This window comes from Chiloscyllium plagiosum, unplaced genomic scaffold (assembly GCF_037043375.1).
Source record: "Chiloscyllium plagiosum isolate Xiang-an unplaced genomic scaffold, Cpla_swu_hap1 HiC_scaffold_4, whole genome shotgun sequence".
NCBI classification, from domain to species: domain Eukaryota; kingdom Metazoa; phylum Chordata; class Chondrichthyes; order Orectolobiformes; family Hemiscylliidae; genus Chiloscyllium; species Chiloscyllium plagiosum.
The window spans coordinates 29,273,363-29,289,342 of record NW_028270142.1 but is presented as its reverse complement, the minus strand read 5'-3'; the positions used below and the strand labels follow the sequence as shown (position 1 = coordinate 29,289,342).

Genomic DNA, 15,980 nt, shown 5'->3' with positions numbered 1-15,980 from the left:
GTTAACAAATTACAGACCGTGTCATGCACTTCATCCCCCCTAAAAACAACTGCTAATCAAAGAAATTTGTGATTTGTAGCTTCTCACATAGTGCTATCAGCAACTTCACATGGTCACAGCGCTTACCAGACTTGGGGTTGGACAACACAGGAGGGCTGCTGCTGGGAGTGGGGCTGCTGCTGTAATAACCACTGCTGCCACAGCTGCTGCTCATGCTACACCGTCGAACCGCAGAAACAATCTTGATTTCCTTTGTTGGGCTCACTGCATGAGAGAAATCAAATGTCAAGTTAAACAATAGAGTTTTCAGTGGAGCTTTACCAAGTTGACAAGTAGGAAAAAAAATGCTGGCTATTCTGTATCAATTCAGTAGGGCATTCTAGTTTGTTTAAGTTACAAGATCATATATGTTTCAGTGGACTATTTAGCATGTTCTCAAACTCAAATTATTCAGCTTGATAATCAAACCAGACAAAAAAAAAATCACAAGTTCAAATTTCAGTCCATAACCAGGGTGGAAGATTCCAATCTAATTCAACTGCAAGAAGTAGTGTCACAGCATGGGGCTGTGGAAATGGTTAAGAGTTCACACTCTTTTTAAAACAATGCAGTTCTAATTGTAGATGTCACTCTGGAACGTACTTCTGTCTCCAGCTGTTCCCAAGAACGTGGGAACAGGGATAGGCGATTTAGCCCCTTAACCTTCTTCTCTTTGCCTGACCAAATGTGATCATGGCTGATCTGTGACTTAGCTCCTTTGCATCATATGGTTGTTTAGAAAACAAATTTTAAATATTAAATACTAAACTGATGAACCACTGACTGCAATTTGCGGAAGCTGGCTCAAACACTTATTACACCTTGCCTGTAGAAGTACTTAATAATTTTGCAACTTAAAAATCTGGTTCTAATTTTTAAGATAATTCTTGATGCACCAACAAGCACAAATGGTTTCTTCTATCCATTCCATCTATTCCCCTTGATATCCTGAAAACTTCTATCAGCATTTAGTACTGACCATCTTGATGTTATATCTCAATAGTGTTACATGCCATAGTCTCCAATTGAGTTTGCACCCGGTAAGTTTACAGATGACAACAAAATTGGAGGTGTACTGGACAGTGAAGAAGGTTATCTCAGAGTGCAATGGGAGCTTGATCAGAAAGGACAATCAGCTGAGGAATAGCTGATGGAGTTTAATTTAGATAAATATGAGGTGTTGCATTTTGGGAAGGCAAACCAGAGCAGGACTAATGGCAGGGTCCTGGAGAATGTTGCTAAACAAAGAGACCTTGGGGTGAAGATTCACAGTTCCTGTCGGTAGAGTCACAGGTACACAAGACAGTAAAGGCAGCATTTGGCACACTTGCCTTTATTGGTCAGTGCAATGAAGAGAGGTGTTGGGAGGTCATGTACAGGACATTGGTTAGGCCACTTTTAGAATACTTCATTCAATTCTTATTTCCCTGCTATGGGAAAGAAGTTGTTAAACTTTCACAGGTGCAGAAAAGATTTCCAAGGATGCTGCCAGGGTTAGAGGGTTTGAGCTATAGGGAAAGGCTCAACAGCTGAGACTAAAGCGGAGACTGAGGAGTGACCTTATAGAAGTTTACAGAATCATGATGGGCATAGATAGGGTCAATAGCCAAGGTCTTTTCCCCAGGGTAGGGGGGCCCAAAACTTGAGGACAGAGGTTTAAGGTGAGGGGGAAAGATTTAAAAGGGACCTGAGCAGCAACTTTTTCACACAGTGGGAGGTACGTGTATGGAATGAGTTGCCAAAGAAAGCGGAGGAGACTGGTACAATTACAACATTTGAAAGGCATCTGAATGGGAACATAAATAGGAAGGGTTTGGATGGACATAGGCCAAATGCTGGCAAATAAGATGGGATTAATTTAGGATATCTGGTTGGCATGGACGAATTAGACTGAAGGGTCTGTTTCTGTGCTGTACAACTGTATGACTCTAACTTGTTCCTTACATATTAACTGTTTGCTTAAGTATACCTATTTGATTTATAGGAGAAACGGAGGACTACAAATGAGGGAGATCAGGGTCAAAAAGTGTGGTGCCGGTCAGGCAGCATCCGAGGAGCAGGAGAGTCGATATTTCAAGCTTAACACTCTTGTTGAAGAGTGTATGCTCAAAACGTTGACTCTCCTGCTCCTTGGATACGACCTGACTGGCTATGCTTTTCCAACACCACACTATTTGCCTTATATACTTGAACACATCCTTAATCGATCATGTTTTATTCACACGTTGTCTCTGGTCGAATCACTTGACGATTTTCGTGTAGTGCCTAAAGCACAATGTCTGATTGCTATTCTTTTTATTTCTTTTTCTTTTTGAACTATTATCTCGACTAACCTTTCAAAAATTTAACAACATCTTTTTTAACTAATTTCAGTGATCGAGCCTCCATGATATTGTTGGTAGAGAATTTCAGGCATTCACTACTTTCTGGGATAAGAGATTCTTTTAGATCTAAGTTTTAAATATATTTCTTCTTATTCTGTAACCATGACACCAAGTGGAAATATCTTCTCACATCTACTCTGTCAAGCCCTCTCAAAATATTCAAAGTTTCAATAAGATCACTGTTATGGATCAGGCCAGGCCCCCTTGAAATATTTTAAGAAGGTAGCCTAGACCCTCACTTTCTCTTATTTTAAAGCCAGATGTGAAGTGGAAACACCAGGTGTGATGCAGCTGGTTAAAACACTTGGCTTTAAGCAAAAAAGAATTTGTTTCAACACTACAGTTGAAACACAAACAAAAGAAAACAGAGATTAGAATAACAACTATTGGAAAACTTAACCGACCTGATATAGTAACTTAACTAAGGAACTGTTCCAATCCAATAACGTCCCATAAACACACTCCTATGCAAAAGGCAAATTGAAATACAGATTCTTACAGGCAAGAAGGAAGAATTTCCATACAGATTTCAGAGAGAAAAGTCAGAAAAGAATCTTCACTGAAGCTTGGAACTTTCCTTGGACTCCAGCATCTTCTGACTGCTACAGCTAAACCAAACTAGAAAGTACCTGAACTGGTTGACCTGGCAACTCCCCGATCATTATTAAACTAGACAAATTCTACCTTTACAAACTCTCTTCAAAAAAATCAAGGACAAAATAATCTTTTTAAAGTGACAATCACAATCACCCCTCTCATTCCTCTAAACTCTAATGAATAAAATGACAAACCTGATTAGGCATTCTTGATAAATCAACCTTTTCATCTCCTGAATTAGCTGAGTGAATTTCTTTTGAACTGCCAGTACATCCTTCCTTAAATTCATGCACCAAAGCTGGACACAGTACTCCAGGCACAGTCTCACCAACATCCTGTACAATAGTAACAAAACTTCCCTTTTTTTAAACTCCAATATCATCATCTCCCCAGCAATAAAGACCAAAATTCTACTTGCTGCACCTGCATATTAACGCTTTGCATTTCATACACTAGAACACCCAGATCCCTCTACACTGCAACCCTTTTGGGTTTGTCCCCATTTAAGTAATGGTTTGCCTTTGATTCTCCTTCCCAAAGTTTTAATTGTTCTACCTGCACTTTTCTACATGAAACTCCATCTGCCAAGCTTAACCCCAACTGATCTATATGCCCCAAGAGATTCCTTACATACACATCACAATGTGTCCTCCCATCTTTATACTATTAGCAAATCTGGAGACATTACACTCTGCCCTCCTCCAAGTTAAGAATATTGATGGTAAATAGTGGAGGCCCTACGACTAGGGTCTTTGGACTACCACTTGTTACAACCTTCCAACCTGAAACATACTCATTGATTCCCACCTCATTACCTTCTGTCTGTTAACCAATCCACAATCCATGCTAATACCGGATTTCCAAAACTGTCAACTCCTATCTTGTGCCTTTTGTGTCGCACCTTATTGAATGCCTTCTGAAATTCCAAATACACTACACTTACTGGTTCCTCTTTATCCACTCTGCTTGTTGTAGCCTCAAAGAACTCCAGAAAATGTGTCATACATGCTTTCCCTTTCATAATACTATATCGAGTCTGTTTGATTGCTTTAATCTTTTCTCTATGTACTTTAATTTCTTCCTTAAGAATGGACTCAAGCATTCTACCAATGGCAGATATTAGGCTAACTGTCATATAGTTTCCTTTTTTATGTCTCACTTCCTTCTTGAGCAGAGGTATCATATTAGCAATATTCCAATTCGAAACTTCTGGAATCCAGGGTGTTCTGGAATATCAATGCCTCCAATACCGCTGCAATCACTTCTTTTAGAACCCTGGATGCATCAAGTCCTGGCAACTTGTCTGCATTTAGTCCAATTAGTTTGTCAAACACTTTTTCCTTTGTGAAAGAGAGTGTAACATAACCTTTCCTAACATTAGCACCTTGCCTATCTGATATCTTTGGGATGTTTACAATGTCATCCAGATAAAGACGGATGCAAAATATTGGTTTAAGTTAGCTCCAATTTCCTGATCCCTGTTATCAATTCCCCTTTCACATCCTCCTGTGGTCCCACATGTACTTCAGCTGCTCTCTTTCCTTCTATCTATCCAATAGAAAACACTTGCTTTTTAAAAATATTTCTTGCTAATTTACTTTAATTAGCAATTTCCTCCCCTTTTTCAAAAAGCTTTTTAGTTATCTGTTGCTGGCTCCTAAAATATCACAACTCTCTGGATTTCCCCCTAGTTTTGCTTCTTCAATGACCAGCTGCCATCCTTGAGATTAATGTGCTTCTTCACGTGGACCATTTTGATCCAATGACTCCTAACAAACAGCAATACAGGTTTAGGTTGGAATATTGTGTAACTTAGACGTTGTAGAAACCCTAGATATTCACCCTTTCCTTAAAGTAGAGGCACCAAGGGTAATAATAACATCCATGTTCCAAATAAGATGAAGAACTGGTCAATACAGTTCAGAGCAGTAAACGTATACACGGAATTCAGATGCAGGGTCGGGCTGGGCTAATGTGGTTGCTCCCTTGATTCATTTGGCAGCTCACTCCAGAGATCATTTTGCAATTGTCTGAAGTTAAAGAACATTTACTAAAGCTGGATAAGTGGAAAGTGAGAGGCCAGAGAAGAACTACATCAATGTCAAGTATTCTTTCTGCTGCCAGACCACAAAAAAAATTCAATTTTTCTAATCAATCTTGTAATCAGCTATTTACAGATGCTTTTTAGATTTGTTCAATTAACATTTTGGACATTGCACTATAGTAGATTCTGACCGTGAAAAGCAATGGACCTGGGTGGGTTAAATGGCACTTCTCTTCATGTTTTCTTATGGGAGATGTTACTGCCATTCTCACAACAAAGACCAAATATATTTTCAAACATAGATGTACAAAACTGAAGGAAAGAATGCTTCAGTAAACTTAAATTCATGAAAGCAACAATTAAGAAAACACTCCTTACAAATTTAAATTCTTCAAAAGCAACAATTGTAGATGAGAAATTATTAGACAGTCACTAGTCCAACTGTCAACCAGAATGTGACTTAAAAGAACATTTAATTTTATTAACGTATCAATCATTCTAATACAAGATTTATTTGCCACAAGAAATTTACAAGTGATCGATGCTGAATCTGGGATATCTTTCCACAAACATTTACAATGTGCATGACACACTTAACAGCTGCTTTCCACACTGAAACCACAGTAGTCCATGCCTTCTTTGTGTGTAAGTTCATCTGCATAAAAGACAAATGTTACTTCGGGAACTAAAATCTTGCACCTGTTTCAGAAGATGCAGCCCAGTTTCTTCATTTTCCAGAATAGCAGACAGCACTGTGTTTTATCATCAGATAGTGCATTGTGGGAGGGGAGGTCCCAGGGAGCTAGTAGGGTGGTTCTGCAAAAGGAGCAAAAAAAAACCGAGGGGAAAAAAAAATCATGGAAGTGAATGGTATAGCTTTTATACCTGCAGGTATTTTGAAAGCCCAACTGATCTGCAACTTCATGAAAGTGACCACTTGTCTAAATCAGCCTCCCAAATGTAGAAGATAGTAGACAGCAGGCCTCAAAGCATTTATTGTAGAACACCAAATAGAACAATAAAATCATAGAGGAAATTTAGAGTAAATAATTTTTACCTGAGAGGAAGCTGGTGTTAGGATTGTCAGAATTCTGTTTTCGTAAACAGAAAGGGCTTTCATGACTGTCAGGTGCCAAAGACACACTCCCATTCAGCAGCTCCACCAGTCTTCGCCTTCTGCGAAAGTTCATGCGGAACTGGTACAAGAGGTTACCATCCACAAAGTGATGTTTGTTGGCCACTGTGTGCAGAATAATGGGAGAGGGTGAAAGCGGTAGAATTAATTGCACTGGTAATACACAGGCTGTTTGTCAAAGCAACACAACACAATTTGAACTCTGAAAGGACAGTTAATACAAAGCAACAGCCACAAAGGCACAATGGGAGAAAAATATTAAAATGACTCTTTTTATGAAAGCTGCTGTTGTTCAGTAGTTCTGGACTGAACATCATCGTTATGGAAATTGCTTGGTAAAATTTAGACAATGCCAGTTAATTATACCGTATACCTTATTTCTCCTATTACACATGACCATGTAAACATTTCAAGTACTTTATTTAGAGACACACATTGCACAACTGAGACTAAATGCCTGAAATTCAAAAGGCTGTGTCGTCAAAAAATTATTTCAAAACCAAGTGAATTTAAGACTGAATCATAACTTTTTGTTAGGTTGAAAACAGCAATATTTATACGTGTATGTACAGTAGAACCCCCATATCTGTGGATTTGGTTTCTGTGGTTTCAGTTATCCATGGTTTATTGCAACCGGAAAATATCACATGGAACATTCCAGAAATAATTCTGGTGGGGAAATAAATTTCCCATTTAAATGGGCGGGTTTGCTGCTATCTGCAGTTTCGGGCATCAACGGTAGGTCTTGAGAAGTATCACCCGCGGATATGGGGGGGACACCTGTACATATAAAAGCATACTTTGCAATGGAACTGTCCAACATCCAATACTGAATGAGAAGGAATTTCCTCTATTGTCTTCAGGCTGTACCACAAACACCACTCTCAAGCCATCGATCCACACCCTCTCTTTGTCTGAGGTGGCAATGAATTACTTTCCTAACTTTGCTGTCGCATTTGACACAACAATTAGCTTCTGGCCACACCTTTGTTGTCGCAAACATCGCTTCTATGATTTAGAAAATAATCTTCTTTTTCAACTCTGCTACCTCACCTAAATGTTCTTCTCCCTCTAATTCAATCAAGCTGGAGTCAGCTTTCTACACATATCCCCATCTCTGACAGTTGCATAAAATCACCTTTTTGCGCATGAATGGCTAATTGTAGCAGATTCTCCAGAAATGCATCCACACTTCCCCTGCCACTTCCCACCCAATCCTGATTAAAATTCACAAAAATTCCTACATGAAAAAATATCACAATGGCAGCTGCAAATTTTAATTTAAACTGCTTTAAAGAATATAAACTGGACTTCTGCCTACTGTAATCAATGTTCTAAAGAGAAAGGCATTTGATAATAATTTCAGGGATAACTATTCTGAGAACATATGGCACATTATTTTCCAACTGTACCACTGTTTATATTCCTATAAAACTCTCTGGCTCGAACAGCAAGTGAATTACAAGTTGAATCACTGTCTCAAATAGTTTGTGCATGAGCAGTTAAAAAATGGACAATGGAAGTGAATGGGTCCTTTCCCAAGACAAGAGTAGGCTGTTTAGAAGATAAAAAGGCTTGGCATTTTAGTTCAGGTCAGCCAATCATGGATGGATTGCAGTAGGATGCTATGTTAATCTTAGCATTGGAAGGGGGAAGTAACAGCCCCTAAGTTCCTGCTCACTAGCCTGCAGCTGCTCCTCTCATATATGGATAAATATCAGGCTTAACTGTGAAACACTCCAAGCCTTTGCCAATTGGCAAATACCAACTGATACATTGTAAGGTTACATTGTTCACAAGTGAACTTTTACAATGTACTGTGATGGTACACGTGGAAACACCAATACCAAGCAAACAAATCTCCAGCCCCAGCTGAAAGACTGAATCAAATCTCTGGGAAACATTGTAAAATAAAATGGATTTGGCCAGGAAATAACAGTTATGAAGAAAACAAATAATATCTTAGACCAATGCTGAAGTTGGGATACAGGGAGGAGGGAGGAATAAACATAGATGGAGATGGACCACAAAATAAAAACCACATCCACAAAAATGACCCTGAACTTCCTTGGTCGCTGCCACTTCAACGTACCATTGTGTTCCCAGCCAACATCTCTGTCTCAGGCCTGCTGCAGTACTCCAGCGAAGCTCAGTGCAAGCTGGAAGAACAGCACCTTCTTTTCCACTTGGGAACCCTGCAGGCATCAATGTCGATTTCAAATAATTTTAGGGTCTGAGCACGTTCTCCCATGTCCTTACCCCAACCAAGCCTTGCTGTGACATGGGCTGCTACCACAAACAACCCATTATCAGCCACTTATGGTAACCATTATAAGCTATACATTTTCCCATTGCTTTGTCTAGCCAACTGTTTTCCTATCTTTGGGCTCCATCTCCGCTTACCGTTTACTAGGCCCCACCTATCTTCAGCGTATATACTAACCTTTTCCTAGCTAAAATCAGGACTGAAGGAGGGTCAGTGGATCCAATACATTAACTTTACTTTATTTTTTCCACAGTTGCCAAAATTCGAAGTGCCTTATATTGTTTATCACATGTTTATATTGCTAGTTGATCTACGGAAAGGCTGGTGAAGTATTGTTGTAAGATTAAGAAAAAGAACCGTGGATGGTGGAAATCAGAAACAAATATAGATATTGCGATAAAAACTCAGCAGGCTTGGCAGCAACTGTGGAGAAAGTTAATTTTTAAGAATGTACACAGCGGGCAGACTGACAGCATTTCCCTGGGTGACAGTCTGCCAAGTAATTAAAGAAGTAAACAAAACAGCTCTTCAGATTACATTTGCACAGTAGCACAATAAATGCCTGGAATTGGCTGCGAGAACTGAAGCACAGAGGGCATCAAATGTACTAACAACACAAAATCAAAAGACTGCAGATGCTGAAAATCTGAAATAGAAACAGGAAATGCTGGAAATCTTAGCAAGCAGGACTGAGCAGCTGTAAAAGGAAACAGCATCTGTTTCAGGCCAATTTAAAAGTGAGTACCGAGGATACTTGAAGTCTGAAATAACAAAGAAAACCTTGGAGAAACTCAGCAGGTCAGGCAGCACCTGTGGAGAAAGAAACAAAGTTAATATTTTGAATCCCATGATTCTTCTTTGGAACAGTTTCAGGTTGATGATTCTTCATTTGGACTCAGGTAAATAGACATGCAATTGGTTTTGAGCAAGTTAAGGCGCAGGTATTGGCAATAAGTGCTGCTGTGCTAATGCTCTCTATATCTCAAAAACAAATAGAAGAGGGCGTGTAAATTGGATATGCTGTAGCAACACCAGCGTAAATGTTAGATACAATATTGCAAATTAACTCTCGAGACTCAATCTTGGGAAAGCAAACAAAACCAGAAAAAAAAGTAACTGCACAATCCTGGAATTGAGCCATCACTTAGGAGGTTGTCAACTGTTTGGAGGCAGCTCTTAGGCCGTATCCCTGTCAGAGGTACAGAGTCCAAAACAGGCCTGGGTGCCGCAACAGTCAGACTACCCTGTCGCCCTATTCCTACCTCAATGTGCGTTGCATGGCAGAAAAACCATTTTTTTTTACTTCAAATATTCGAAACATTGATGCCTCCATCTGACACAACTGTCATTGCAGGCTGCTGCTTCCTTTGAGTTGGAAGATATCTGATTAACTCACTAGCTTTGAGGGCCTGCCCACTGTCCTCCAACTAGATTACAAATCTTGCCCTTTGACTGTCTCAGAAATGCAAAACCTGTCATTTCCCACAGTGTGGAGTTCTAACGCACATGTCAATCTCAGATTGGGTTGAAAAGCCCATAGGGAAACCCCTGCCCTTGATTCCAGCCAGGACCACCATGTTGATGTCAAACCTCAAGTGGCTGAGTTCAGGAGAAGAAAGTGAGCCAATGAGTAGCTCCCAATTATTATTGATTCTCGTGAATATAGTTGCAATCTTTAGGCATATTTATAATCTCTTCATTTACGACACAAGTATTTCACTTTCAACTTGCTGCTCTGTAACAACCCTTTTGAATGCCCAGGAAATTGTCTTCATATGATCAACTGATTCACTGCACAATGATGAAAAATAGTAGTGTGTGATTTTTTTAATTGAAGGAGCCCATTTAGAGCCACAATATCCTTGGCAGTGTAATCCAAGCCATGCTAAGACATTACTATTGAGCCACATCTGCAAATCTTGCCGACACATACCTCTGCAAGTGACTAGGAGGCAACATTTCAGACTTGCAAAGCTGCGCAAAGGATTATATAATATATCTGAAGCTTTGTGAACAATTTTCAGCACGTTACATTGCTTACATTGTTTTACTGGAATTAAAATCCTATTAAGTACAAAATACAACAAAGATTTATTCAAAATAAAACCGTCTTCCAGGCATAAATATGGCTATTCGACTAAAAGGGGGTGTGAAGAACATGTACCAGTCAACACACTCCAACAGTTTTCTTGTTTTTCTGTTTACGTATTACCCTGAAAATATTAATTCATGGTTCAGAACTTATGTTCTGTACATCCTAGCATATTCCCAATATATTAAAGGCGGCAAAGAGGCAATGACCTCTTCACTAAATATCCACACATTCCAGTAGTGTGGAGCAGAAATTGGAAGGAGGAATCCTGGATGAATTTCTGCTTGGAAGCCTTGGGACTCCTTGGTAAATTACAATAGCACACCAGGTTGAGATCAAAGTCAAGCTGGGCTTCCTCATCATTTAAACAGAGAGCTTTGTGAAACTATTATGCATCAACCAGCAGATAAAGGCCAGATCAGGGTTGGGGCAGCTCACAGGTAAGAGACGACTTGGTCTAACTCCTTCTAATCGACTTGTTCAGAGATGTTATTACATACCTCTGGAGCAGGTGGGACTTGAACCCAGGCTTCTCTGGCCCAGGGACAGGGACACTAGCACTGTGCCACATGTGGGAAGAACTGCTTTACATTGCATGTCAAAAGAGTAATTAACCAATTTCTCACCATGTTGAATAATGCCATGTTCCAGCAGTCTACAACAAAGCTGTTCCCCTTCACTCCTTAATGCAACCTCTCCTTCTTGGATCAGCCAGTCGATAAATTCACTTGCTACAAAAGCACGTTGATATTTCACTCCTTCTTCCTCCCTTGTCTGCAGCAGATAGTTCTCAGTGGTCATCAACCTGTCATGACAAAGTTACAAATACAACTCTTGGTTTAAAAAAGCTGTACCTTTGCAAACAGAGAGGAGAGAAACAAAACAGAAATCCAAATAGGAGTGCAAGACTAATGCGCTTCAATCTAAGCCAAAACTTAAATCTGCATAGAATTTTCAGGATGCCACAATAAATTGTTCTTGAGTACGGTGATACTCTTAGTCCACGAGTTGGTGTGGCAACTTGTCTAAAAAAAAAGGAGAGACACTTATAATCTGTTGGCTTAGAAAACCTGGATGGAAGCTCTGGTTACAAGGAGATGATGATGAAATGCTTTTGATTAAATAAAAAGTACAAACAACATTTTAAAGCTTCAATTTATTGATTTCATGCACAGGCACCTAAAATTTTACTTTTTTAAAAAAAATACAGGCAATTTCGGACTTTACATGCAGGAATTTGCAAAGAGAGACCCCTGCGAATTTTCCTCACCTTTGCTTGTACTGTCAAAATGAATTTTGACAAGGGACAAAAAAAAAAAAAATTGGAGGAAAAGGAGGAGAAAGAGAAAGGAAAATTTATAAAGTACAGGACATCAGCACAGAAATAAACTCCTAAGCCAAATAAACTAAAAGAATACTGTTCACATTCATGACAACTGTGAAAAATGCTTCCACTTTCCCACCAAAAGCAGTCTGTACTTTCTTTCATTTACGGAAAATGGAAACTGTTGTTAAAATGAAACTTATTGCACCCTCACTAACAAAGTCAGAAAGGAGACTATATTTTTAAAAACTTTCAAATCATTCAGAACAGAAAAGTCAAACTAAGCTCATTTGTTAATACCTCAATTCAGTAGCTCCGAGCTTTTTGGGACTGTGGAATAAGGTTTTATTTACAATTCAGATGCTCGACTATTTTCAGATTTAACTTGGGTTCGGCCCATATCTTCCTAAAGAATAGGATGATCTTCATTGCTTTAGAATAGACATGAATTGCGAATCAAGACATATGGATGTCTGACACAGTTGACTCTATGTGAGGTGCCCTGGAAAGTGAAACATCTGACAGCCAATTACCCAGTATTTGGAATCCTACAAGAAAGTTCCCTCCTTGACTCACTGCTGACCAGCTAGCTTCTAGCCCACTAACCATCCACAGATATCTTCAACTCCCCCTCCCACTCTGCTAAGACATGCAGGTCCTGGGCCTCCTCCACCGCTGCTCCCTCATTACCTGACGCCTGGAGGAAGAACGCCTCATCTTCCGCCTCAGAACACTTCAATCCCAGGGCATCAATGTGGACATCACCAGTTTCCTCATTTCCCCTCCCCCTACCTCCCCCCAGTTCCAACCTTCCAGCTCAGCACTATCCCCATGACCTGTCCGACCTGCCAATCATTCTTCCCACCTATCCGCTCCACCCTCCTCTTCAATCGTCTTCACCTTCATTCCCACCTCAATCCACCTATTGCCCTCTTAGCTACCTTCTCCCCAGCCCCACCCCCCTCCCATTTCTCTCTCCAACCCGGAGGCTCCCAGCCTCATTCCTGATGAAGGGCTTTTGCCCGAAACGTCGAATTTCCTACTCCTCAGGTGCTGCCTGACCTGCTGTGCTTTTCCAGCACCACTCTAGATTAGATTACTTACAGTGTGGAAACAGGCCTTTCGGCCCAACAAGTCCATACCGACCCGCCGAAGCGTAACCCACCCAGACCCATTCTCCTACATTTACCCCTTCACCTAACACTACGGGCAATTTAGCATGGTCAATTCACCAAACCTGCACATTTTTTTTGGATTGTGGGAGGAAACCGGAGCACCCGGAGGAAACCCACGCAGACATGGGGAGAATGTGCAAACTCCACACAGTCAGTCGCCTGAGGCGGGTATTGAACCCGAGTCTCTGGCGCTGTGAGGCAGCAGTGCTAACCACTGTGCCTCTGTACCGCCCACAATCTTGGCTCTGATCTCCAGTACCCCCCTTCCACCTGAAGAAAATTAATGCATTCCCAACTCTGACCTCAACTCTACCTCCCCATCCTGACCCTGTCCCAACAGCTCCACCACACTCTTCCATATTGCAAACAGGATCCTGTCCTCTTCCCCATACTATCCCATGTCTTTATTTAATTACTTACCACCTTAGCCATCCTCTAGCCTCCCTGCCTTACCCAAATACCTGGCCCACTGATCTTCCACTCCATCACCTTAACTCACCCTCTTAACCACTTACCTCACCCAACCTTTGGAAAACATTAACATCGAACACCGATTTTTAATTAGCAACTGTTAAAAGGGTTATGAAGAGCAAAGTGGAGTTGAGGCTGAGATGAGATCAGCCATTATTGTACTAAATGACAGAGCAAACTTGGAGGGGCAAAATTCCTCACTCGGTTTCTCATACTTACGTTACATTCTTAAGGTATGAAACAAGGGCTCATTGAAACTTCTACCAGTCTTTCAGAACAAAATAGGATTTCACTGTGGTGTCCAGCTTGTTTCCAAACTTTATGGCGCATAATGGATTGCAACGTTTTCTTATCCTGTTTTTTTCCCCCAATAGAATAAATTTGAATGCAGGGTTTCCTTAAAATCTTTAATGTTTTTCAAATTGTATTAAAATGATTTTCATTGCCATTGCATGGCTGCTGAGAATTACAATTGGGAAACTAGATGGATGGCAACAGATGATACATGGGGGAATGAGGTGACATTGGGAAAGTGAGAGTTTGGAGACGTTTATGATGCCTTTAAAACAATGCTGCCTTCTAAATAATGCTTCTAAATCCACATTGACCTTATTTTTTAAACAACCTTCCAATGACCCGTGTTACTAATTACTGACTCCAGATTGAAAATCAAGCACTAATTTACCCTGCATGTGTAATGTACTTGATAGTTAATGAACCTCACAACAGAAACACTTTCACAAACAGGTCACCAACATGGAACAGTAACTCGGATTCTCTTTTCAGAGATACTGCCTGACCTCCTGAATACTTCCAACATTTTTAATTTGCCCAAAAAAAAAATTCACAGCTGAATGTTATTTTTTTTGGTTAAGTCTGAGTTGCATTTAGTTTTCACGTGATTTTTCATTGTGGGGTCCAGCAAGTTTTCTCATCCTACCTTGTCAAACTTGTTCATTAATTGCCTACCCCATCCTACAGTGTCTCTCACATCCAATTCCTGTCCTAATTTACCACAACTCAAAAAGCTACTCAGCAGATATCCAGCCGAAGACTGACAGCTTCTGTGTCATCTTTAAAATACCACAGTTCACCTGGAGAAGCTCTGGCATTCCAAGACACCCCTTCTCATTGATGGATATGCCAATAAGATATCAGAGAAAGAGAAAATGGCACTGTGATCTACCAACATGGAGCTGGAGGTCCTGGTGGATAGGATGGTTCAGAGAAGGACCACCCTCTTCCCAGAGGACCATCAGAGGAGGCCATGCCACCAGACACTGCCAGCCTGCTGAGCTTACCCAGGTCAGTGCAAACTCCAGGGTGAACAGAAGAACAGCCAACAATTCTGCTAAGGTTCAATGATCATCCCCACTCTGTCAGGATGAGTGCCACACTCTTCTCTTCCTCTGCTACTGCACCTGCCTCCCACAAAGGCTCATGCCCCACCACTCTCACTATCACCTCCCTCACTCTTGCCCCCACCCTCACACAACACTCAATGTTGTGCTGCCTCCTCAATCCTTTGTGACATCACAATCTATCACCCCATCCCCAAGTTTGAGCACTCTCAGCCATCTAGTGTAATCTTGACCCCAGTCCAGGTCAAGGCCCCGTCCTCACAAGGAGCCAGAGTGGTGCCAAGGGGCACCCAGCCAGAGATGGAACCACACGCACTGCTCACTGCTTCTACTCAGGCCACTGTAGAGGTGGCCAGGCCATCCTTCATCCTTTCTATTCCATATTGACCCTTGGAAGTTCAAGTCAAGAACAGTCAAAGACTTCCAACATGTCTGGCCAGTCTAGACACAAGCATCAGCAGAGTTACCATACCAAAGCTCTGGGGCCTATGGTCTCTGCACCAGAGCAGGGAATGTACTTAGAGGGAGAATAAGATGAAAAGTGTAATGAACCCACTTTGGAGGAGAGGGATATCTTGTTTTTGAAAAGTGCATGTAAATGTTGATTATAACTTTCATGCATTTGCTTCTGAGTATCTCCATGCAGGTGTTCAATGCATTGTCCCACCAGCCTGGCCAAATAAGAGGGGGGAGGTTTGACAATGTCAGCTACAGTCAGTGGAAACAGTTTGTGCACATGGGCTTGGTGTACTACTTGCAAATTTGGTCCTTTTGGGTGACAATTCCTATTGTTTAGATCCCTCTGAGAACTAAGGTATATCTCATTTGAGTCATAGAGGTCTACTGCATGGAAATAATAGGCCCTTCAGCCCAACTTGCCCAAGCAATCCAGTTTTCACAATTTAATTAGTCCCATTTGTCTGCATTTGGCCCATATTCCTCCATCCTATCCCATCCATGTAGCTGTCTAAACCTTTCTTACATGATGAAATTGTACTCACTTCCACTGTTACCTCTGGCAGCCCATTCCAGACATTCACCACCATCTGTGTGAAAAAATTGTCCCTCTGGACTCTTTTGTAACTCTCCCTT

General features: G+C 40.9%; 1 protein-coding gene across 4 annotated transcripts in view; it reads right to left on the bottom strand.

Annotated features, from left to right (window-relative positions):
* Positions 1-15,980, bottom strand: part of deptor (DEP domain containing MTOR-interacting protein) — a 123,203-nt gene that overhangs the window by 69,134 nt on the left and 38,089 nt on the right. For all 4 annotated transcript variants that reach the window (XM_087986056.1, XM_043688971.2, XM_043688968.2 and 1 more), the window contains 3 exons: positions 11,184-11,362; positions 6,122-6,304; positions 127-264 (listed from right to left, as the gene is read on the bottom strand). In XM_087986056.1, the coding sequence (XP_087842182.1) occupies positions 127-264; positions 6,122-6,304; positions 11,184-11,362 (500 nt within the window). The remainder of the gene's footprint in view (positions 1-126; positions 265-6,121; positions 6,305-11,183; positions 11,363-15,980) is intronic.